Consider the following 23,960-nt stretch of genomic DNA (forward strand, 5'->3'; position numbering starts at 1 on the left):
AGTCCGTCTGGGCTGAATGGACCAACAGTGTGACTTAGACCTGGTTCGCATGACACAACAGCCCACGCTGGCTTAATTTAGCTGCGGGGGCCGCCATGTTGTGCCGAATAACCCATGGCTTGTTTTAGGGTTATTTGAGGGCTGTCTCTCCCTCGAGCAAGCCCTGCCGCCTAGGCTCACACCGCACAACAAGCCAGGTGCCCACCGTGGGCTGTCATGACGTGCAAAGGGGCTCTTTTCTTCCCAGCCTAGATTGGTGAGACCCAGGGGCTGGATGCAGACACTTCTCTGTGCGGCACATCTGCTCTACTGCTCCGCCCCGGGCCGTTACGCTTCCAGCGGTCTGGGAACACCAGACGTTCAAGCAGGACAGAAGCAAAGGAGCTGTAGACCCTGGATGCCCACTCTGCTGGGAGCCTCACAGAGGAGGAGGACAAACACATATAATGGATGACAACATTTTTAGAAATCCAGATGATGACATAAAAGTCTGCTCTATGAGAGAAACACAAACAGGTCAGCTGTCTCAAGCAAAAGGAACCCCAAAACACACCAGCTCTCCCTCAGCAGAAAAGCAGTTCTGAAACACACCAGCACACCAGCCCTTGAGTCCTTCCCTACCTTGACGCCGCGGATCCGGAATTCTGCCAGGGCCCGGCTCATCTTGGACGCTGCAGTGGGGTGGTCTTTGCCATGGGCGATGACTTTCACCAGGAGGGAGTCATAATGCGGGGAGATGACAGCCCCCTGAAAGGCGGAGGCACTGTCCAGGCGGATGCCCATGCCCTCCCCGCTCCGGAACACCTGGAGGAGGAGGAGGAGGAGAAGTCAAGAACTTCCCCAGCAAGCAATGCAGACTATGCAATGGACGACTTTCATTTCTCACAGGACCAGTAGTCTGCCTCAAAAATATGAATCTCAGCAGCTCCTAACGCTCACCTTAAATATGAGGTGAGCATTACTAGGGATGTGAAAGTTCCAGAAATGTTGAGGCCATGGAAAATAACCTGTTTTTTCGGGGTGGGGGGAGAAATGGAAATTTGGGGGGGAAATTAAAAATAAGTGATACTTAAAAGTCACTTTGTTGGTTTAGGGCAACCTTCCCCAATCTGGTGCTTCCCAGATATTTTGGACTTCAGCTCTTATCAGCCTCAGGCAGGAAGGCCACTGGTGAGGAATGCTGGACGTTGCAGTCCAAAACATCTGTAGCACACCCGGTTGAGGAGGGCCGCTTAGGAACTTAAAGCAGCCTTTATATTCCTATAGTTATATTATGTATAATATGGTTTGCTCATAAAATTATTGTTGTATTTGAAAACCTAACGAACTCAATACATCTGTAATTATTGTCTAAATAAACTGTACTTTAAAATTCGTATATACCAAACATGATTAATTTCATGAGCAAACAAAGTTATACATAACAAATTTTAGGTTCCAAGATTGTGTCTGACCAGAGGGTCCCTGAAACATGTGAATCATCCTGGAAGCCAGAAGAAGCAGGAAGAACTAGAGGCAGAGGAAGACAAGTCCAGAAACACAGGACTCCAGAACAAAACCAAGGCTGTGAAGAATGGACATTTTCTTCCATATTATGATATGGTGACTCTCTTCACAGGTTGGGAAACTGAACATGACTTGGAGCATCTCAAAATGTTTGTCTGTAAAAGATACATCAGATCAATAATTTTAAGAAGAAATGGATGACAGAACAATGCAGAGAATCTTACAGAGAGGGTTAAAAAAAACTTTCCCCCCATGGCTTCATTATTTCCACACATTTTACATCTCAAGTCTTTCTGTAAAAGTCTTCTTATTCCATAGTGTTTAAAAATCATTGGGGGTCTGTGTGCAAAGGCTTGGTAACAATACATAAACACCTTGTCTTAAATTCTAGAAGAAAACATTTCATAATCCAAAGCTGTTCAATTTTTCCCATTTTTCAGAAAAAAACAAAAACAGTCCTTGGAAAAAAACAGAAACAAGCTGCTTTTCCCCAAATATTTCTGTGTTGTTTTTTTTGAGGGCCTTCACACCTCTAAGCATTAGAGCCTTGAAGGTTCCCCCCTGGCTTTGGTTTCCATCTGAGCCAGGGAAGTCCAGCCCTCCCTCCAAGGAAACATACATGACCCACTGCTGCTTTGGGAGCCCGGCCTGCAGCAGCCACGGCAGCATGGCTGGGGGTGGGGTGAGAGGGACCCCCCACACACACGTTCTACCACTGCTGGAGAGCAGGCCAGGCGGGTGGGAGGGATGGAGGCAGGCAGGCGAAGCCATGGACTGGGCCCGGTCCTCCTCCCCGTGCTGTTCTATCGGGACTGCTTTTGGCATCTTGCCTTTTATGCTTTTATCTTGCCTTTTGTGTTTTTAACTTATTTGTACACTACCCAGAGAACTGCAGTTATTGGGCAATTTTAAAATATAGCCAATTAATCAGGGGAAGGATTTGAGCTTGGCAATGAGCTCAGAAGTAGCCAAGAAGTTTCCCAAATGTGGAGGCAAAGAGTTCAGTTTTCTGAGCTTGACTGGGGGAGTTCACCTCATCACTATTCAGAGTACTGTGTTTTGGTATGAAACCAAAAAAGAAAGCGGAGGACTAAGAACGTTCCAGGGCAAGCGCAGTGGCTGACCGAGCCCTGAGACCTCGGGTCTGCTGAGGCAGGCGAGTGGAGCACGTGCATTTATTCATTTACTTACTTATTTACTTATTTGATTTCTATACCACCCAATAGCTGAAGTTCTCTGGGCAGTTCACAAAAATTAAAAGGGAGGGTTCATCTCCCTTCTGCACTGCAGCAGCCGTGCTGGGAAAGAGCCTCTCCCCTGAGGCCCGGATCGCTGCTCCCCATCCAGTTGCTAGAAGGGCTGTGGTCAAGCTCAAACATAAGACAGATCCCTTCTGAAGACCCGACGGCAAGGATCCCCCCACACCCCCCAGCAACAGCATGAGTAGCAACCAACGCTTTGAGAATGCCGGGAAGAAGGCCTAAAACTGCTGGTTTCACTCCACAGAAAGCGAAGTCCTGAGCTTGAGGGATGAAGAAACTGCTATAGTAGAAATGGGGGCCCAGTTCTCCATTTCTGCCCCACCCTGGGCACTGGAGCCGCTGTGGTCAGTTTCAATTTGTATTTCTAGTCAACTTAATTTTGTTCCCTCTAACGCCTCCCCGACTCCCTGGGAGTACAAGCTCCCTGTCAGGTTCTTTAAGGAAAGGTCCAGAAGGGGATGGATGAGCAGACCAGCACTGGTTGCAGCAGAAGAGATGTGGCGGGTGGGGACAGAGAAAGAGAGAGAACACACACACACACACACCCCTTTTATAGATGTACACAGAGACATGCTTCAAGAGGATGAGATCCGTATTCTTCACAACGCTCCTACTGCACTTTGGTCTGCAAGAAATGTAAACTGATGTGACAAGGCCCTCTGGAGGCACGAAGAGCAACCCATAATTTGCCAAATTGTGTCACATCACTGAATTTTTAAAAACAGTCCCTGGGAGTCGCTTCCTATGGAGATGGCTACTCTCCCACAAGCCTGGACACTGGTTTAGGGCATGCCTGCAATCACACTGCAAAATGGAACCTGGCTTTCAGCACACCATGTACACAGCTCTGGAAACTTTACGAAGACTATGTTTGCTTTACAAAAAAAGAAAACAAGCTTGTAGTCCTCGAGGTGGTAAGCCATAGTAGTTTTTAAAAACCTAACCCCAGTCATGAAAAGACCACCCCAAAGGGGCATTCTGGTGAATACTAAGATTTGGCCTCTGGCAAGTCTCCAAGGAGTCATGAATTCTGCCTGACTGGGGCTGCCAATAAGAATACCATACAGGCCCTCCTTGTGCAGCTCTGGTGCGCAGATCAAGCAATGAAGGGGGAAGTCTTGGAGGACACATGGGACTGTAGAAGGACACAAGGGAGGGAGCATTTTCTAGGCATGATGGAACCTTTAACCCAGGCAACTATCAGGAATGCCCAGGGTCTAAGCCCAGGAGTGGACTGAGGCAGGGGCTGCACAGGCCACTTGCATGTCCAGGTCCAGTCCCCGACTTCTCCAGGTAGGGCTGGTAAAGACCTCAGGCTCAGATCCTGGAAAGTTGCTGCATGTCAAGGTTGGCAATACTGAGCTGGGTGGAGAAAGGGTCTGACTCTGTATAGGGCGGCTTCCTCTGTCCCTATGACTAGTGTAAAGTCAACACCTTCTGTGGTGCCCTTGGCTCAATGAGGCTGAGCAGAAGATCTACAGTGACCCCCATCCCCAGCAGAAGACACCTCCCATTGAACTGAATTAGACTGATGGGGGTTCAGCTCCCTGTATCCTGACAAAGGGTCGTCTGCCAACTGGGTGGTGACCAGGGCAAGGGGCCTTTTGGTGGTGGCTCACTGACCTGGAACACTTTCCTCCAAAGCATTCACCTGGTGCTACACCTGAGCCAAGCGGAGGCCGTTCTATTTGTCCAGGGTTGAGGTGGCTTGTTTTCTGTTTGTTCCTGCCGGAGGTTTTCCATTATTTTGCATTGTTGTGATCGCTGCTTCCTCTTCTCGTTGTTTGATGTTTTAATGATTGCTACTAAGTTTGAATATTAGCCAGCACTGCAGTGTGGCTGCTAAAACAGTTAATGCAATCTTAGGCTGCATTAACCGAAGTATAGTGCCCACGTAATGGGAAGTAATAGTTCCACTCTATTCTGTGTTAGTCAGGGCACATTTGGAGTCCTGTGTCCAGTTCTGGGTGCTACAACATAAGAAGGATGTACACATACTGGGGCATGTCCAGAGAAGAGTGACCAGGATGGTGAGGGGTCTGGCGACCAAGTCCTATGAAGAATGGCTGAAAGAGCTGGGCTTCTCTTGCCTGGAGAAGATTAAGGTGAGATGTGATAGCAGCCTTCAACTATCTGAAAGGCTGTTGTGCAGAAGAGGGAGCAGATTTGCTCTCTGCTGCTCTAGAGGGCAGGAATGGAACCAAGGAGTGGAAACTGCAAAGGATAAGATTACGGCAGAACATTACAAGACATTTCCGAACAGCTGTTCGGCAGTGGAGCAGACTGCCTTGGGAGGGGGTGAGTTCTCTGTCACTGGAGAGATTTCATCAGCCATCTGCCAGGAATGCTGGAGCTGCATCCTGCATTGCAAGGCCTGCCGTGAACACAGGCTTGGACTAGAACAGGGGCAGGCCACCTCGTGCCCTCCAGATGTTTTGGACTACAACTCCCACAACTCCTGACCATTTGCTGTGCTGGCTGGGGCTGATGGGAGTCGGAGTCCAAAAGATCAGTCTTGTGTGGCAGATAATGCTTCTAAAGAAACGGACTGTAAAGTACCTAGAACTATGGACGGAGGTCCGTAACATTGTTCAGGAGGCAGCAACTCAATCCATCCCAAAGAAAAAGAAATGCAAGAAAGCAAAGTGGCTGTCTGATGTGGCTTTACAAGTAGCTGAGGAAAGAAGGGAAGCAAAAAGCAAGGGAGAAAGGGAAAGATATACCCAACTGAATGCAAAGTTCCAGAGGATAGCAAGGAGAGACAAGAAGGCCTTCTTAAATGAACAATGCAAAGAAATCGAGGAAAACAACAGAATGGGGAAGACTAGAGATCTTTTCAAGAAAACTGGAGATATCAAGGGAACATTTTGTGCAAAGTCGGGCATGATAAAGGACAACGAAGGCAGGGACCTAAAAGAAGCAGATGAGATTAAGAAGAGGTGGAAAGAATACACAGAAGAACGATACAGGAAAGATCTGAATGTCCCTGATAGCCATGATAGTGCGGTCACTGAACTTGAGCCGGACATCCTAGAGAGTGAAATCAAGTGGGCCTTAGGAAGCATTAGTAGCAACAAAGCTAGCGAAGATGACAGTATTCCAGCTGAGCTATTGAAAATCCTAAAAGATGATGCTGTTAAAGTGCTGCACTCAATATGCCAACAAATTTGGAACACTCAACAGTGGCCACAAGACTGGAAAAGGTCAGTTTACATTCCGATTCCAAAGAAGGGCAATGCCAAAGAGTGTTCAAACTACCGTACAATTGCGCTCATTTCACATGCCAGCAAGGTGATGCTCAAAATCCTACAAGCTAGGCTTCAGCAATATGTGAACCGAGAACTACCGGAAGTACAAGCTGGGTTTCGAAGAGGCAGAGGAACCAGAGATCAAATCGCCAACATTCGCTGGATCATGGAGAAAGCAAGAGCATTCCAGAAAAGCGTCTCTTTCTGCTTCATTGACTATGCTAAAGTCTTTGATTGTGTGGATCACGACAAACTGTGGCAAATTCTTAAAGAGATGGGAGTACCAGACCACCTTACCTGTCTCCTGAGAAACCTGTACGAGGGTCAAGATGCAACAGTAAGAACTGGACAAGGAACAACCGATTGGTTCAAAATTGGGAAAGGAGTACGACGAGGCTGTATATTGTCGCCCTGCTTATTTAACTTATATGCGGAGTACATCATGAGAAATGCCGGGTTGGATGAATCACAGGTCGGAATTAAGATTGCTGGGACAATTATCAACAACCTCCGATATGCAGACGATACCACCCTAATGGCAGAAAGCAAAGAGGATCTCAAGAGCCTCTTGTTGAGGGTGAAAGAGGAGAGTGCAAAAGCTGGTTTGAAACTGAACATTAAAAAAACGAAGATCATGGCATCTGGCCCCATCACTTCCTGGCATATGGAAGGGGAAGAAAAGGAAGCAGTGACAGATTTTATTTTCTTGGGCTCCAAGAACACCACAGACGGTGACCGTAGCCATGAAATTAAAAGACGCTTGCTCTTTGGGAGGAAAGCTATGGCAAACCTAGACAGCATAGTAAGAAGCAGAGACATCACCTTGCCGACAAAGGTCCGTCTAATCAAAGCTATGGTTTTCCCAGTAGTAACGTATGGCTGTGAGAGCTGGACTATAAGGAAGGCTGAGCGCCGAAGAATTGATGCTTTCCAACTGTGGTGCTGGAGAAGACTCCTACGAGTCCCCTGGACTGCAAGGAGGTCAAATCAGTCCATCCTAAAGGAAATCAACCCTGAGTGCTCATTGGAAGGACAGATACCGAAGCCGAAGCTCAAATATTTTGGCCACCTAATGCGAAGAGAAAACTCCCTAGAAAAGACCCTGATGCTGGGAAAGATTGAAGGCAAAAGGAGAAGGGGACGGCAGAGGATAAGATGGCTAGATAGCATCACCGGTGCAATGGATATGAACTTGAACACAATCCGGGAGAGAGCGGAGGACAGGAAAGCCTGGTGTGCTGTGGTCCATGGGGTCACGAAGAGTCGGACACGACTTAACGACTGGACAACAACAACAAAGTACCTGGAGAAGAAACTGGCGGTCCTTTGAGCAGGGGAGTTTTTCTACTGCACCCTTGCTCAAGAGGGTAGTGATTTCTTCCCTTAGAACCCAAGTAGGGCGAACAGAGTGGAAGACACCCAGGGAGAGGGGGATCTTCCAATTTGATGGAATACCCTTGGGCAATGACAGAGAGTACCCATTTGTTGATGATGGACCGCCAGCTGGGAAGAAAAGGTTCGCGCCTGTTCTTGGGAAGGGGAGCCGGTGGTCGGGCTCCACTGTAGGGGTCAAAGCCGATGGTGAGATTGGTTGGGGGTTTTACCACAAGTGGGTGGTGGTATTTTTCTGAAGGGGTCTCCTGGAATGGGAGGAGGAGGGTGAACCTTACTGGAGGCCGGGTTCGGGCCCAAGCCAAGATGGCACTGGAGTGGCCATTGGCATATGGACGTGGTTGATCGGCAGAGGCTACTGAGAATCAGGATCCCATTCCCATCTTTCAGGCGGATGTCTTCATTTTGTAGAAGTGGTCGAGGATGTCATCCGTGGATGCGCTGAAAAGGCCAACCCTACTATTCTATGATTCTATGACATTACCCACAAGCACCTTCACCGCTCTGGGATGCAGTTCATCTGGCCATGGTGACTTTCCCTCCCAGTCTTCTGGAAAATCGTCAAGGCAGCCCTATTAAGACATGCTTTTAATGCCGTCCTATTCCCAGAACTTTGTTTATGGTGCTGTGTGTTTTCTTAGTCAGTTGGTTGTTTTATATTTATGCTATTGTTATCTTTTTAGGTACGTGAGCTGCTTTGTGGCCCCACACAGGGCCAAAAAGCAGCACCTACAGACTTGCTATGTAATTAACGTGAGGGTTAGTTGCATCCACTGAGGATTTTGTCTATTAGTCCTGATGGCTACCTGGAACATCCAGGTTCAGGGTCTGTGTGCCCCTGAGTGCCAGCTATGCGAGGGAGGGGGCCGGCACAGTGGGGAAGTGCCGCCGCCTCCGTGCCCCATGGCTGGGCTTCCTGAAGACATCTGACGATTGCCAGGGGATGCAGGTCACTGGGCCTGGGCTCTTCAGCACGCCAGAGGAGGGTGGAGGTGGCCCTCCTCTCAGCAGGACCTGCCCTTTTATCCGCCTGCGCAGCTCAGTCTAGATGCAGTTTCTCGGAATTGGCAGTGCATGAGAAAGTGTGACAAGCAGCAAAGACATAGTGGAGGGCTTGTTTGTTTTTAAAACTGCATTATTTGGCTGCTTTTTCCCAGCAACATTTCTACCATGTGCTTTTTAGAAGGGACGGGGCAGACTTGACCAAGCTTTGCTCGCCACGCACGATAAAAGATAACAAGGGCATCTCGGAAATCGGTGGTGTCCTGCTCTCGTCCTTAGGGCTGTTGGCTGGCGATGCCTTCCGAAGTGATGCCAAAGGCTTCTCCACCTAAGTGGCTCCTTGGCTGCCCATTTAAATAAATAAATGATGTGAGGAGACTTGCGCCACCAATGCAACAACACACCAGTAAAAGGTTTTGCAGCTGGGAAGGGCGGCTGTGAGGTGTGTGTGTGTCCCCTCCCCCCGACAGCAGAGCCTTAATCCCTGGATGCAAGCACAGTGCTTAGAAATACCCCTGGCAAGAACTGTGTGATCCAAAACCAAACTGGAAGATCACAGCATCTGCATTAGCCGCAAAACAGGCCTGCTCAGCACAAAGCTGCCTGTCCAGTCACCCCTTCGCCTTCACAAACCTGCGAGGTAGGCCACCCATTGTCCCATGCTCAAGGCCAAGGACTCACCCACACCAGTTTAGCCAGCATGGCTTCCCCAACCCAACTAACCCTGGGAATGGCAGTTAAGTGAGGGCCCTCAGAAGTGTCCTGGAGGTCCCTCGTTCTCCACCAGCACTATCAAAAACATTAATTTGTATCCTACACTTTCTCAAAGGAGCAGCATACACAGGTCTCCCATCTCACAACAACCCTGTTAGGTGGAAAGATAACGGGCAGCCCACAGTTCATGGCTGAGCCGTCTCGGTATGATGCTAACTACTACACCACACTGCCTTTCCGCAGCCACTGTAGTTCCCAGGGTTCTCTGTGGAGAAAGACTGACTATTAAAATGGCATACGATTGCTGTGTCAGTATATGCAGTGACTTGCTCTGTGATATTGCCATGGTAATAGCAGGACTTGAGTTCAAGTCTCTGAGGCCCCATATCTACATGAACCAGCTCATACTTCTTGTTTCTGAGAAGTATGGACTATACTGGAATTATGCTGGGCAGAGGGGAGGTATGGGAGGGTCTTTTACACACAGGTCCTGCGAGTTGGATCTGCACATGGGAATGGGAGATCAGTCACAGTCTGACTCCGTTCCAAATCAGGGAAGGCAAATCCCAGAAGCACAATGGAAACCCTCCTGGCTTTCCTTCCACCTACCTTGCCAAACTCCTGTTCCTCTCCCACACAGAACAACAACACTGTGGAAGCAAAGTTATGCAAAGCTTAATATGCAAATATAACTAATTTGCATGCTCCAGGGAAGAAAAAATAAGTTCCGGAGCAGAAAGAATCTGGAGTTCTAAAAACACGACCCTAGACCACTCACTCCACATGATGGGCATGAGAGAAGGAACCCTCGCCATTGCTCCCTCTGGCAACTGATCTGAGCCTCCACCTCAAGAATACGTGCTGCTGAAAACTAAAACAACAGCTGGCTCCTAAATACCAAGGACAGGGCAGAACAGGCAGAAATGGCAACATGCCTTGCCAACCATTCAGCATCAAACATCAAACAGAACCGAGAGCCTCTTTAAGTTCAAAGTGCCTCCCCACCTTGGCTCAATTTGGAATAACCAGTGACGTAACTAGGAGGCAACCACATCTGAATGCCTCCCCCAAACCCTCCTCAGCGCTTCCACTTACCTGGCAGAGAAGAGGTTCCCTGGCTCCCCTGAAAGCCTCTCTGCACAGGGCCTCCCCCACCCTGCACTGTCACCACTGCAACAGCAGCATCACGGATGCCTGGGGCAATGGGAACGGTGGTCTCTTAGTGCAGACTTCAGGTTTGTCAGATCTACTTTGTTTTTTTACTAGAACCCGAAGTCCAACCAACCAACCAACCAGAGCCAGGTGCAAAAGTCATACACTTAAAATTACGGAACAGGGTGTCTCTGAGCATACTGTAAGCCTAGGAAAGTGTTTTCAGAACTGAGCTCACCATCCTTCCACACGAAAGTCCAGTCCTGGTTACCCTAATATTTCTTCATTTCAGCGGTCTAATTCAGCTGGAGGGTGGGGGTGATGTTGTTGCTATTGTTAAATAACTGAGAATTAGAAACCCTTGCTCATCTGCTACAAATCACCCAGAGGTCTACCAGTAGATCCTGATCTACCTCTTGCCCACCCCTAGCGCCCCCAAGTCCTTAGTACATTAATCAGGTGCCCTCAAAACTACACATCCCAAGGCGCATTGCAAGACAAAAGCAACTTTCAGAGAAAACAGCAATGGCTCCTGTTCTTTTTAGAGAATTAAGCACTGAGGCTCTTTAGACGCTTTGCACAACCCTGGCGTTTACTCAGCCTTGGAGAAGCAGGCCTGCCCCACGCCCCCTGCTCGCCAGCCCCGTTGCCCAACACTCTGGTGCCATCTTTCTGTGCCCTCTGCCTGGCTTAGAGTCCTGCACAGCAAGGTAAGGGAGGTCATTGTCAGGAGCGCTCTGGCCGCCTCTCCCAGTAGATTCCAATAGCCAACTCAAGACACAGACGAAAGGATTTCTTTTCAAAGCTTTAATCCTTTTACAACTTAATGACTCTTTCAGATGCTAATCACCAGCAACTAAAGCAAGGGACAGCAGGGTAGCCTAAGCGTCAAGTAGTCAGTTGATCCCCATTTGAAAGAGAGTCACTTGAAGACCCAGAACTTATGCGCTAGGGAGAGATCCTCCCTCTTTCCCTTGGGTCCACAGGAGGCGGCCGTTGCTTGCGCGCCAAACGGGCGCTACGCCTCCTTTCTGCGCCCTCCATCGCTCATCGCATCTGCGTCGAGCATCTAAGAAGCCCCCCTCCCGCATTCCCTCACTGCCAGGGTCGCTATCTATCTTCGGAATGCTGGCAGGAGGAATCTCTGCCAGGTGCTGAGCCTGGGAGGGATGAGCTGGCCTCTCTCCCACGGATAGCTGTTCCTCCTCAGAATCCGAACTGCTCTGAGGCTCTCTGGGCTCAGTTTCCACCCTGACAGTCGTTTGGATGCACGCGGACCACAGGGACTGCCAGTAATAAGCCTGCAGAAAAGCCCGCCTTGATCGCTTAGGGGAAACACATCTTTCCATAGTGGGAGGCAGCTGGGCAAGGACATGAGTGCCAGTCAAGAACGTAAGTGATGCTCAGCTGGGTACCTGTGGGAGATCATGGGCAAATCAACCCAACGAGGGATGGGAGAACCAGGGATGCCAAAATTCTCTGAACTGCACTTCAAAGTTTGAGACCTGTTTTTTTCAGTTCATTCAAATGGGGATCGTAGAATCATAGAATAGTAGGGTTGGAAGGGGCCTACAAGGCCACCGAGTCCAACCCCCTGCTCAATGCAGGAATCCAAGTCAGAGCATCCCTGACAGATGGCTGTCCAGCCTTGTCTTGAACGCCTCCAGTGTGGGGGAGCCCACACTGTGCATTTTTCAAAGTGTACATTTTTGGAAAGTGTGCATTTTTCAAAATCTTGTCTGGTTCCTCTCTCTGAGTGGATGGCACTAGGTTCTAGGCATACCAGAATGGACAGGGTTCCTCCCGTAGTTTCTACACTTTGAGATGTGTGGCGTATAATGTCACATCAATTACACTTTGATCCATATTCTGATGCTAAATTGACTGTATTGGGCAATCCAGATCTACAAACTGGTAAGGAAATGTTTTTGTGGCAGGCATGGACAGGTAAAGCAATTTTTAATTTGGATCAACCAGTGGTGGGTGCCCACAATGAGTTCTTGCCATTCTCTGTTCTATGTGCCAAATGCAATTTGCCAGCTACAGCTGAATGTCAAGAATTGCATGCAGCATCTGTCAGTAGCTAGGTTTGGCCACTTCTATAGCATCAGTGTTTCTGCCATTACTGGAACTACTTATTGGGGCTGGTCTGGCAAAGCGACCTACAATCCATGTCTATAAATACTTGTTATTGGTGAATAATATGATATACAGAGTTTTAAGCAGGAATGGAACAAGAAACTGGATTGTCCCATTCTACCTAATCAGTGGATCACTGCTATACCAGCTACATCTATGGATCTTAGGCTGTGTCTCATTCGGCAAAAAGGTTTGTTTCATGTCTCCTGGATGATACAACATCTCTTTAATAAGGGCTTGTCTAATGCAGCTAATTGCTGGCAGTACAATGCAGCTAATGCTTCTTTTAAACATGTTTTGGCAATGTTCAGTAGTTGCTTCTTTGGGGGAGGAGGTTATTATACAGATAATTTTTTTACTGGAACAGTCTTTAATATTCACTGATGTACACGCTCTTCTAAATTACTTACCTGCTTCATGGAAATTAACAAATGGTCAGCAAAGATGGATTCTCCGCACCCTTTTGACAGCTGATATTACAATACTAGAAGGATAAATGTTCATCTCCTGTAATGCTATGGATTGAGAACCTTTTGAAAAGCAAATAGCCAATGTTTTAAGGAAGCATGATGTAGTAGTAATGGGGGACTTCAATTTCCCCAATATTTGTTGGGAGACAAATTCTGCAAAACATGGCCCCTCCAGGAAATTCCTGACTTGTGTGGCGGATAACTTCCTCCTACAGAAAGTAGAGGAAGGAACTAGAGGATCGGCTATCCTTGACTTGATCCTAACCAACAGAGATGACTTAGTGGATAAAGTAGCAGTTACAGGAACTCTGGGGGAAAGCGACCATGTTGTACTTGAGTTCTTGGTTCTAAGGGAAGCAAAAGCCGAGTGTACTCAAACGCGTACCCTGGATTTTAGGAAAGCTGATTTTAATAAACTCAGAACAATGATCAGTAAGGTCCCATGGCAAGCAATGCTAGCGAGAAAAGGAGTCCAAGATGGGTGGGAACTTTTAAAAAAGGAAATTCTCAAGGCACAATCACAAACAATTCCAACAAGAAGAAAAGGTGGAAGACAACAGAAGAAGCCAATGTGGCTTCACAAAAAGCTTAGGGATGACCTGAAAACAAAAAAGGACACATATAGGAAGTGGAAAGAAGGCCAAGTAACAAAGGAAGAGTACAGGCAGGTAGCACAGAATTGCAGGGATGGCGTCAGGAAGGCTAAAGCGGAGAACGAGGTGAGGTTAGCGAGGGATGCTAAAAACAACAAAAAGGCTTTCTTCAGCTACGTGCATAGTAAAAGGCAGAGGAAAGAAATGGTTGTTCAGCTATTAAATAAGGAGGGCAAAACGATAACAGAGGACAAAGAAAAGGCAGAGGTGCTCAATTCCTACTTTGGCTCAGTCTTCTCCCAAAAGAGGGTCTATGACCCCCCTGGCAAAGGCGAAGTACAGGCTGAAGGGGCAGGATTGCAGCTTGAGATCGACAGGCATATGGTCAAGGAACACCTCATTACTTTGAATGAGTTCAAATCTCCAGGGCCAGATGAACTGCATCCTAGAGTCATAAAGGAACTGGCAGAAGAACTCTCAGAACCGCTGTCTATTCTCTTTGAGAAATCATGGAGGACCGGGGAAGTGCCAGATGACTGGAGGAGGGCTAACGTTGTCCCTATCTTCAAAAAGGGTAAAAAGGAGGAACCTGGGAACTACAGACCAGTCAGTCTGACATCAATCCGTGGGAAAATTCTGGAGCAGATCATAAAGCAATCCATCTGGAAGCACCTTGACAACAATGCCGTGATTACTCGAAGCCAACATGGATTTGTCAAAAACAAGTCCTGCCAGACAAATCTGATTTCATTTTTTGATCAAGTCACCTCCCTTGTAGACCGTGGGAATGCTGTAGACATCATATACCTCGACTTCAGCAAAGCTTTCGACAAAGTGCCCCATGATATCCTGATGAGCAAACTAGCTCGAAGTGGGCTAGATGAAACAACGATCATGTGGATCCACAGTTGGCTACAGAATCGGACTCAAAGAGTGCTTATCAATGGGACCTTCTCAAGCTGGGGAGAGGTAACGAGTGGGGTACCGCAGGGCTCAGTCCTGGGCCCAGTGCTCTTCAATATTTTTATTAATGACTTGGAGGAGGAGGTGCAGGGAATGCTGATCAAATTTGCAGATGACACAAAATTGGGAGGGATAGCTAATACGTTGGAAGACAGAAACAAAATTCAAAGTGATCTGGATAGACTGGAGTGCTGGGCAGAAAACAACAGAATGGCATTTAATAGGGACAAATGCCAAGTTCTGCACCTAGGAAAAAGAAACCAAATGCACAGTGACAAGATGGGGGATACGTGGCTCAACCACACTACGAGCGAGAAGGATCTTGGAATTGTCATCGATCACAAGCTGAATATGAGCCAACAATGTGATGTGGCTGCAAAAAAGGCAAACGCTATTTTGGGCTGCATTCATAGAAGCATCGCTTCCAAATCCCGGGAAGTACTAGTACTCATCTGGAGTCCTGTGTCCAGTTCTGGGCACCACACTTTAAGAAGGATGCAGACAAGCTGGAGAGGGTTCAAAGGAGGGCAACAAAGATGATCAGGGGACTGGAAACAAAGCCCTATGAAGAGAGACTGAAAGAACTGGGCATGTTTAGCCTTGAGAAGAGAAGACTGAGGGGAGATATGATAGCGCTCTTCAAGTACTTGAAAGGTTGTCACAGAGAAGAAGGCCAGGATCTCTTCTTGATCATCCCAGAGTGCAGGACACGGAATAATGGGCTCAAGTTACAGGAAGCCAGATTCCGACTGAACATCAGGAAAAACTTCCTGAGTGTCAGAGCAATACGGCAATGGAACCAATTACCTGGGGAGGTGGTGGGCTCTCCCACACTGGAGGCCTTCAAGACGAGGCTGGACAGCCATTTGTCAGGGATGCTCTGACTTGGATTCCTGCATTGAGCAGGGGGTTGGACTCGATGGCCTTGTAGGCCCCTTCCAACCCTACTATTCTATGATTCTATGATTCTATAACCTTACAATGCTTTCAATATTTGAATAAGTGGCATATAGATGCCACCTCCAAATGGATACTTATTTGGATATCTGGTCCGCTTTTGTTGAAACTTATGTATAAGTGCTGGAAAGCTGTATTTTCATATATATGGACTTCATGTGTATTCATTGCTATGGATATCTACAAATCCATGTATGTATATTAAAAAAACTGGTATTTTTTTAAAGGCAGATCCAGCAGGGATTTTCTCCTTGTTCAATGAGTTTATCTTCTCTTTTTGTGGTTGTAGGACTTAGAACTGACAGAAGCTTTCCTTGATTTTTTTCAGAAGCCCAAAGTCAGGCAGCACAGGAGCACAAAAATGGTGCCTCTTTTGGGGCCGTGGAATCTTCTTCTCCACGCCAGTCACACACCCACCCCACCCCAATCTGAGCAGAGCTGCCAGGGGTTCATTATTTATGACACATCAGCAAGAAAATGGGAAACAGCTAATTAAGTTAGATGTGTGAAAGAAATCATTGGCAAGAGGGGAGAAGCAGAGCTTGCTGGGTAATTACAGCACTATCTCCAACGTGAGTTATTTATAACCCCCAGTTGAAAGGGGACATTTGCTTGGTAGGTTCCAGATTCCTTTCCAAATCTGATGGCAGGGCTGACTGCATGGGCTATTGTAATTTTCTACTTCCAGGAGGAGTTGTTTTTTACATAGGGAGCATTCAAGTGGACTGTACCACTTTCAACTGTTGGTGGAAAATGACGTATTTGAATGCTCCCTCACATAAAAAAAAACAGCTCCTCCTGGAAGTAGAGAATTGGTTTAGCAAGTAGTGGGCTGGGTTAGCCTCTTTCTCTAGGATGTGCTAATTGCAAGGAGATTTTCACATGGCAGAAGATTCCAAACAATGTCCCTTCACCTGCAAACTAAAGTGGTAGAGTCCTGTCTCCCACCTCCTTTTACTGCAGGTATAGACCAGACCCTCTGTTCCAGGAGAAGAGTCTTATTAGAGTATGGTCCATGCAATCAGCCCTGCCATCAGATCTGGAAAGGAATCCTGAGCCAACCAAGGAAATGTACGTTCTGCTGCATATACAGCCTGGGCTACATGCCTACTTTAAGAACATAAGAAGAGCCCTACTGGTTCAGACCAAGGTCCATCTTGTCCAGCATTCTACTCACACAGTGGCCGACCAGCTGCCCATGGGAAACCCACAAGCAGGACATGAGTGCAACAGCAGCCTCCCACCCATGTTCCCCAACAACTAGTGTACATTGGATACTGCCTTTGCCACTGGAGGTAGCATATAGCCATCAGGACTAGTAGCCATTGATAGCCTTCTGCCCCATGAATTTGTCCATTCCCCTTTTAAAGCCCACCTTGGTGGCTGTCACATATGCCTGTTATATTGATGTATGCGTTTGCATTGTTAAATGTGACCCAGGTAAGACAGAGTTAACAGAGTGTTAGGGAGGGAGTGAAAGGTGAGAGGGGCTTGTGTGCACACGAGGATTTCTGACTGGGCACCCAAAAAAGGTATGAAGACACATATTTTTTATTTAGCCTTTTAAATCATGCTACTGTTCTAATGTTGTAGTGTTTTTAAAACATTTCTTGTTATTTTATTTTGGTTTTATTCTTTTAAGTTGTTGCTCACCGCCTTGATGACTTCTTAGCAAGCGAGGCAGTATATGAACGTTGATGATAAATAAACAGTAATAAAAGCCTGACGCTCTTAAGCCACTCTCTGCATCCAGCTTTCGCCATCTCCCCACCCCCATCACTGATGAACAAGCGGAGGCTGGGAGCTGGGCTGAGAGTTTGCAGATCGGCCCTAATTAACCTCTGTGGTGCTGCGGCAGCACTTTTTGCCAGGAGATACTCTGGCTCTCCCCAAATCCATTGACAGAAAGCCCTTCCAGCTGGTGAATAATGCAATTAGCAGAAACTCTGTCTGATCGGCATAGCTGGGTCAGCCAAGAGCTGGGGGCTTTTTCCGCTTGCTGATTTGCCATTCTCTTCCAAGGCCGTGTGTGTGTGTGTGTATAAGGGGAGAGCTTCCCACTCCCACCCTCATAACTGGGGAGGAAAATTGAATAATGTCAAAGGCATAAGGCACACACAATGCAACAATGCAAAGTGGTACCAGGGGAACAATCGAGCTTCCAGAAAATCTTAGGTTTTTAAATTGTATGTATTTATTAATCCTTAGCTTGCATAATTTAATACTGGTTGTAGAATTCCACTATTTATGGTGCAGAATTTTTACAAAGATCTCTCACCCCTGGCAATATTCAGACTGTCCAGGAGACTTAGATATGTGGGACATAGTCTTCCTAGGCGGCTTCTGATTCTGTGCAGACATCATGCCAAACTACAGGGGCAGTACAGTCCTATGCATATGTTCCCAGAAGTAAGGGAGACCGTATTCAGTGTGGCTTACATCAAGGTAAGTGTGAATAGGACTTCAGGAAATTTGATTCTGGTTTGGTGTAATGTCAGAATGGAGAAAGCAGGCATGGCTACGTGGAACCTCCAGTCTACCGCTGAATGCCAGGGGAATACCAGGGGGACAGGCAGCAGGAGAGGACCGTGAGGGCATCTGGCTGGCCACTGTAGGAAGCAGGACACTGACCTAGATGGAACCTCCTTGGTCTACCCACCATTATGTTTTCAAATGTTTTCAGCCAGCAAACCAGGATCATGGTTTAAGGTGGGCTTGCAAAATGTACTTTGTGCTAACTACAGCTTAGCAACAACTGACAATCCCGAGTTATGGCAGCTGCTTTGCTCCATACAAATGGGATCAGACAAGCAGGTCCAAGCCATGGTTTGCCTCTTGTGCATTTGGAACTACCCTGGTTTGGGTTCTAAACTATGGGTAGCACAAATCATGGTTTGGCACAATGTTTGATTTGGACTGACATCTCACAGGAAAGGCTAGGAAAGTGATTCTTTCTATTAGGTTCTAAGGCTGCAATTCTAAGCATACTTACTAGGAGTAATGTCACTGAACACAATGGGGCTTACTTCTGAGTTGACATGCTTAGGATTTCACTGTAAGGTTGCAATCTTAAGCACACGTAGTAGACAGCACTATCTTTATGAGATTCTGTGGAACCTACTTCCAAGCAAAGATAGATAGGACTGGGCTGCAGTTCTGCTTCTGGAGAAGTTTCCATCTTGATTTGACTGTCTTGTCAAAGCTCAAGTTGCTCTCAGGAACATGGTGAGGGACCTGGCAGTCCATACAATAGCTCTGGGATGCCCTCTCCTGCAGAATAGTGAAGGCATCCACCACCACTGCTTCTCCAACGCTGTTGTGTCTAAACAAATGTTGTCCAGAGGAGTTTTTCCAGCCAGTCCATGGCCTTCGGGGTTCTGGCCCCCAGAGAGTTGTCCAGTGGTGTTTGCCATACAATCTTGCTCACATCTGCTTCAACTTCAATTCCAAGTGGTTTGGGGGAACATCAAATGCATATCTCTGTGGCCTGGTCTCAATGCAATTGCTTGGATGGTTTCAGTTGCTGCAGCCTGACAAGGTTCTTGCAGCTGTCCATCATACGACCTGTGCACTGGGCCTGCCTGATACTGAGAGAGGAATCAGTGCCTCCCCAAGTCAGTGCATGGATCCTGGAGCCCCTTCGAGAAGTGGTGGTAAGATCTGTTCTGAAAAAGTCCTCCTTACATCTATACAACATAAAATTGCAGCCCAGTCTCAAACAGGCCATTAGTGGTATACAGCAACAGACTGCATCATGGCAAGCCAGCTACAGCTTCTCTTGGACAAAGAGGATTATCTGGAACCATTTCAATCTGGCTTCAGGCCCGGCTTAGGACTGCAACATTTTTGGCCACACTGATTGACAACCTCCACCAGAAGACAGACAAGGAGAGTGGAAACCTGTCTGTTCTCCTAGATGTCTTCTCAGCTGCTTCCGATACCATCAGTCAACCAAGATGTTATCCCTCTGCACCAGCCAGGAGCGCTGGGATCTGGAGGCTCTGCTTTGCAGCAGTTTCTCTCCTCTGTGACAAGCAGGTCCCCAAATGTGGTGCTGGGGAATGCTGCTCCATCCCATGGGAATTAACTCGTGGGGTTCGCAAGGGTCCTTTGTGCTGCCCCGTTCCACTGCTCAGCCAGTTCAGCATCACCCATGAGCTGAGGGCACCCACTCATCCTTCTCCTTTTCTTCAAATCCAAATAAGGTGGTGGATTCCCTGAGTCAGTGTCGGGAATCAGCAATGGGCTGCATGAGAGACAGCAAGCGGCAGCTCACAGCAGACAAGACTAAGTTGGTGGGTCAGTTGATCTTCTAACTAGGAGATGGTGAGGGACCTTTTCTGGATGGAGCCGCCCCACCCAGATCGGATCCACAGGCTGGGGGACTCCTGGACCCAGTTCTGTCACTCAGTCCTCACGTGGCCTCTGTGACCATTTTGCAATTATATCTGGTGCGCCAGCTGCAAACTCTGTTGGACAACAGAGATCTGGCTGCTGCATTACACCCCTTGGTAAGCTATAGTTTGGACTACTGCGCTGCACTATATGAGGGGCTGCCTCTGAAGAGTGTTTGGAAACTACAGTTGGTCCAGAATGCGGCAAGGTTTTGACTGGCACCACCAAAGAGAACACACAGCACCTGCTATCCAAGGACTACACAGTGCTTGCCTTGGATGTTTAAGCCCTACATAGTCTTAGCCCCAGTCATCCAAAGGAACATTCCTCCCAGAGACGAGAGGCCCTCCAGCGGACCTAAGGTGCAGAAGATGGTTGCACCACGGAAGGCCTGCATGGCTGCAGAACTCTGTATTGAGAGAGGCCAGGTGGCCAGCTCCTTTCCTCGATTTAGGAAGACAGTTCAGAAGACACTTAAATAATATTGATTCCTTTTTTGTCTACAGCAATGGAATTCTCGAGAGCCATTAAGAGAGGTCCAGATGACTGAAAGCCAATGAAAAGCTACTGAAGTCCTGGGGAGGCAGAGCCATGTTCAGCTGGCACCTAAAAGTCATCACACTTGCATCCGGAAAACAGAGAAGGGGAGGCAGTTCCACAGCTGAAGCGCCCCACCAAAACCACTGCTTTTCTGGTATCGCCCACCTCACCTCACATCAGAAGGCAGGGGCACCCAGAGTCAGGCATCTGAACAACTGGGCAGTTTTACACGGGTGTAGGTGATTCTTCAAATACTCCGATCCAATGCTATCTACGACTTTACAGTTGAAACAATAATGATTAAGTGCTTCAGCAGCTTGGTGTGGGCCAGTCATTATACTAAACAGAACAAACGCTGACTGCAGGCTTAGAGAGCCAATGCAATGTGGAAAGAGGAAAGGAGAAGACAGGCAGAAACTAACACTCAAGAGAAGAGGTACAATGGCAGTGGGAGGGAGGCCATGAGCTCCAGAGGAAAGGAGCAGCAAACAAGATGGAGGATGGAGGCACAAAACGGAGGAAGGAACCCGAGGCTGAGCTGTGAGGAGAGCCCTGGCAGAGCAGCTGCGACAAGCCAGCAAATCAGGAGACTGGCTCTTAGACGGATATCTGCCATTTTCTATGACGATTTAATTAATTGCTTGAAGTTCCATTACAATGTTGCTGTTTGTTGTGCTAAAACCACAGCTGCAGTCTAATCAAGTTATTTCTATGTATGTTTCATGACTGAAAGCCACTTCAAGGGTTAATTTTGGGGCTGGGAAGCAAGACGTGAGCATAAAGTATCAGCAACAAGGGGGAATGGGCTATGGAGATCCAACTGTCAGGTTTGGGTGAAGGGCACTCCATGGCATCCCTTCAAGATCCCTTTGCTGTGTTGGCTAACACGGCTGCTGCTACCCCTCTGCAAATTTTTCCACCCCCTCCAGCATTTCACAGGTGAAAATAGGGGCATGTCTGGGATCACAGCATTGTCACACCCATGGCCACTGGCTGTGTTCACTCACCCCCTAAGTTTCTGTATTGCTGAAGGGAATTCACCCCTGGCTGGAGGAAGTATTCACTGACTCTGCACTAGCCTGTCCTCCAGGAGCTGAAAGCCCAGATGGGTGATAGTTCTTTTTTGGTAAACATGTCAGAACACACAGTTGCCTGATATCGGCACAATCACAGTCCAAAATATATCTGCAGCATGTGACATGATAGATGCTGCACTGCTTGGTCCCTTACTGCAGGAGTGGGCGGAAGCCAGATCTCCAGGTGTTTGGGATCTGACGTCCAGAAGCCCCCGGCCATCATGGCCCATGCTCAGGAATGCTGGCTGCTGCAGTCCAAAACATGTGGCCATCCACCTCGCCTTAGAGTCTATCCACAGGCACCCATATAGGGATGTGCGCTAGAGAGAAGATACAGCAATGTCCCGCTCTGAAGCTTAAACTCCAGAGATCCTGGGGGAGGAAGTTGAATCCTGGAGAGAGACCATGCGGGCAACTCCCACACGCGCCATCACCAGAAGGCCAAATGGGCACGGGGACTTGCCAGGAAATTCTCCACGGGGGCAGGTGGAGACAATGACCTTCCCAGGGAAGTAGCCGGTACAGACTGAGGCACCCTCAGATTAGGAATTTGTCAAGAGGGGGAACTGGTTATAGCAGAGACAGACCCGTTTGGAGTGGGAGTTGGAGCCTGTTCACCATTTTCAACAAAAGGGAGGTGGGACCTGAGCTGGAAACATGCTTAAAACTTACAGACACACACCTGTGTTCCTCACGACAGTTGGTCTCCACGAAATATTCTTAGTGTGGAAATAGCGGTCTCTGCAGCCAAGAGGGCTCAATTTGCTTTCAGCCACAGGGCTGTTCCCCACCCCCCAGCCCCACCATCACCCCCAATGCTGGGATGAATAGGAAGCACCTAATGGCATTCCTGCTTTGAAACAGACATATTTTCATTGTGTGCGATGCATTCCGCACCCCTGAAACGCCACTGCGCACTGATCCCACCTGGCTTCCCCACCTGCGCTTCCAAGCCCTAATCTGCATTTTGGCACCTTTATGTCTCCCTCCTTTACATGATGCAGAACAAAAATGTCAGAGCAGTGGGTGGGCGAGGAGTGGGGAGAGACGCTGCAAGCAGCACACAAAATTCAGGAATCTAAAAAGGGCCTGCAAAGTCTCGATGGATGTCCTCCCTCCCCCGTTACAAGGATTAGGCTTATTGTTAATATCCATGGGTGCGTGGTGGTATTCTATAACGGATTACCATAGACAAGACAATAACCTGCCCTGAGGAGCTTGCAATCTATGTTCCGCGTGCGCGCATGTGTGTAAGGCACCAAGAGCCTGTGACATCCCCGGTAATGCATCACATAACACATAAGCAGACTGTCCTCCTCATAGATGCGCTATGTTTTGAATTTTTACCCTGGATTGTAAACCTGCAGGCAAGGGCCTGGTGCCTCCCCCTCTGTTTTATACTGTATAGCACCTCTTTCGGGGTAAAAGCAACAAAGAAATGCCCAGCTCCTTAAAACCTAACAGATTTTAACCCAGTTCGTCAGTTGCAAGCATGCTGTCCTCCATGAAAGCATCTGCTGCACTACATCTGTCACCCTGCGGTGTTCGGCACCTAAGTCAGAAGACTCCTGGTTGCTTTAATTGCGCAGAGAACGTGCCTCCCATCTGGACGCTGCTTGGGACAGGCACTTCAATGAATAAATAAATTCTTGAACAAACTTTTGAATGAGCCAATCATCCACCCAGACTGAAAATAAGCCCCCCACCCACAAACCAAGGGAAGGCATCACACCTTTCTCTCCCCTTAAAGCATGGATAGTTGACCTCTAGCAGGCAGGCCAAATCAGGTCCACCCCACTCCTCCGAGGCCCTCTCCTGCTCTCTGCAGCCCCTCCCCTCCTCAGAGAAGGGTGCAGGGCAGGGCAGCGGCTTCTGGCTGAGTGGGGGTTCCTCTGGGCCACCGCTCTGCCAGCACCACTCTCTCCCCGCCTTCCCAGGTCTGGGGATTGTTCCCCTCCTGAACAGGAAACAGTGTGGCTGAGCGGGGCAAAGTCAGCTCCTCACCGAGCCTTTAAGAGCATTGCCTGAGCCTCTGCTGAGAATCAGAGGGAGGCAAATCCCCCCCTCCCCAAATCGGGATGTTCTGCTGGATGCCATTGTGCCACGATGGGGACAACAGGATCCCCCCTCCTTAGAAGTGGATGTGCCTGTCTGTGAATGGGCCTGTGTACAAATATGCAGGGGGGGGGAGATATGCTGGCATTGACTCCACCCACTTTGGGTGTCGTCGTCTCTCCCCCGCCCCCCGGCATCCCTGCCCAGGGCCAATTCGACCCTTAGGTCAGAAAGGGTCCCCCTCCTCCAATCAATGCCACACCAGCTGCAGGTCTTCCCTCTCTTCTCCCTTGTTGCCTTCTGGTGCTTCTGTTAGTTCTTTCTTTTGCCCCTGTCCACCCCCGCCCCCTAAATGTTGCAGCAAGGAGCAGAATGGAGAAGGTGAGAAAAAAGCAGCCAGAGAAGGAGCAAACTCTTTGTGGGGGAGACAGCTGGGGCGTTGCTAGGTACTTATGATCCAGGGCCCATAACATGTGCTAATGTATATGACTTTGGG

The 23,960-nt window shown here is 48.3% G+C and overlaps 1 protein-coding gene across 6 annotated transcripts in view; it reads right to left on the bottom strand.

Annotated features, from left to right (window-relative positions):
* The window catches only part of PC (pyruvate carboxylase), a 229,481-nt gene that overhangs the window by 81,171 nt on the left and 124,350 nt on the right, over nucleotides 1–23,960 (bottom strand). For all 6 annotated transcript variants that reach the window (XR_014786242.1, XM_084823721.1, XM_084823722.1 and 3 more), the window contains one exon: nucleotides 622–804. Coding sequence is in view for 5 of the 6 variants with exons in the window: in XM_084823721.1 (XP_084679847.1) it covers nucleotides 622–804 (183 nt within the window). In the remaining variant the exon portion in view is untranslated. The remainder of the gene's footprint in view (nucleotides 1–621; nucleotides 805–23,960) is intronic.

This window comes from Heloderma suspectum, chromosome 17 (genome assembly GCF_057233095.1).
Source record: "Heloderma suspectum isolate Gila_16-S chromosome 17, 16-S_ref, whole genome shotgun sequence".
Taxonomy (NCBI): Eukaryota; Metazoa; Chordata; class Lepidosauria; order Squamata; family Helodermatidae; genus Heloderma; species Heloderma suspectum.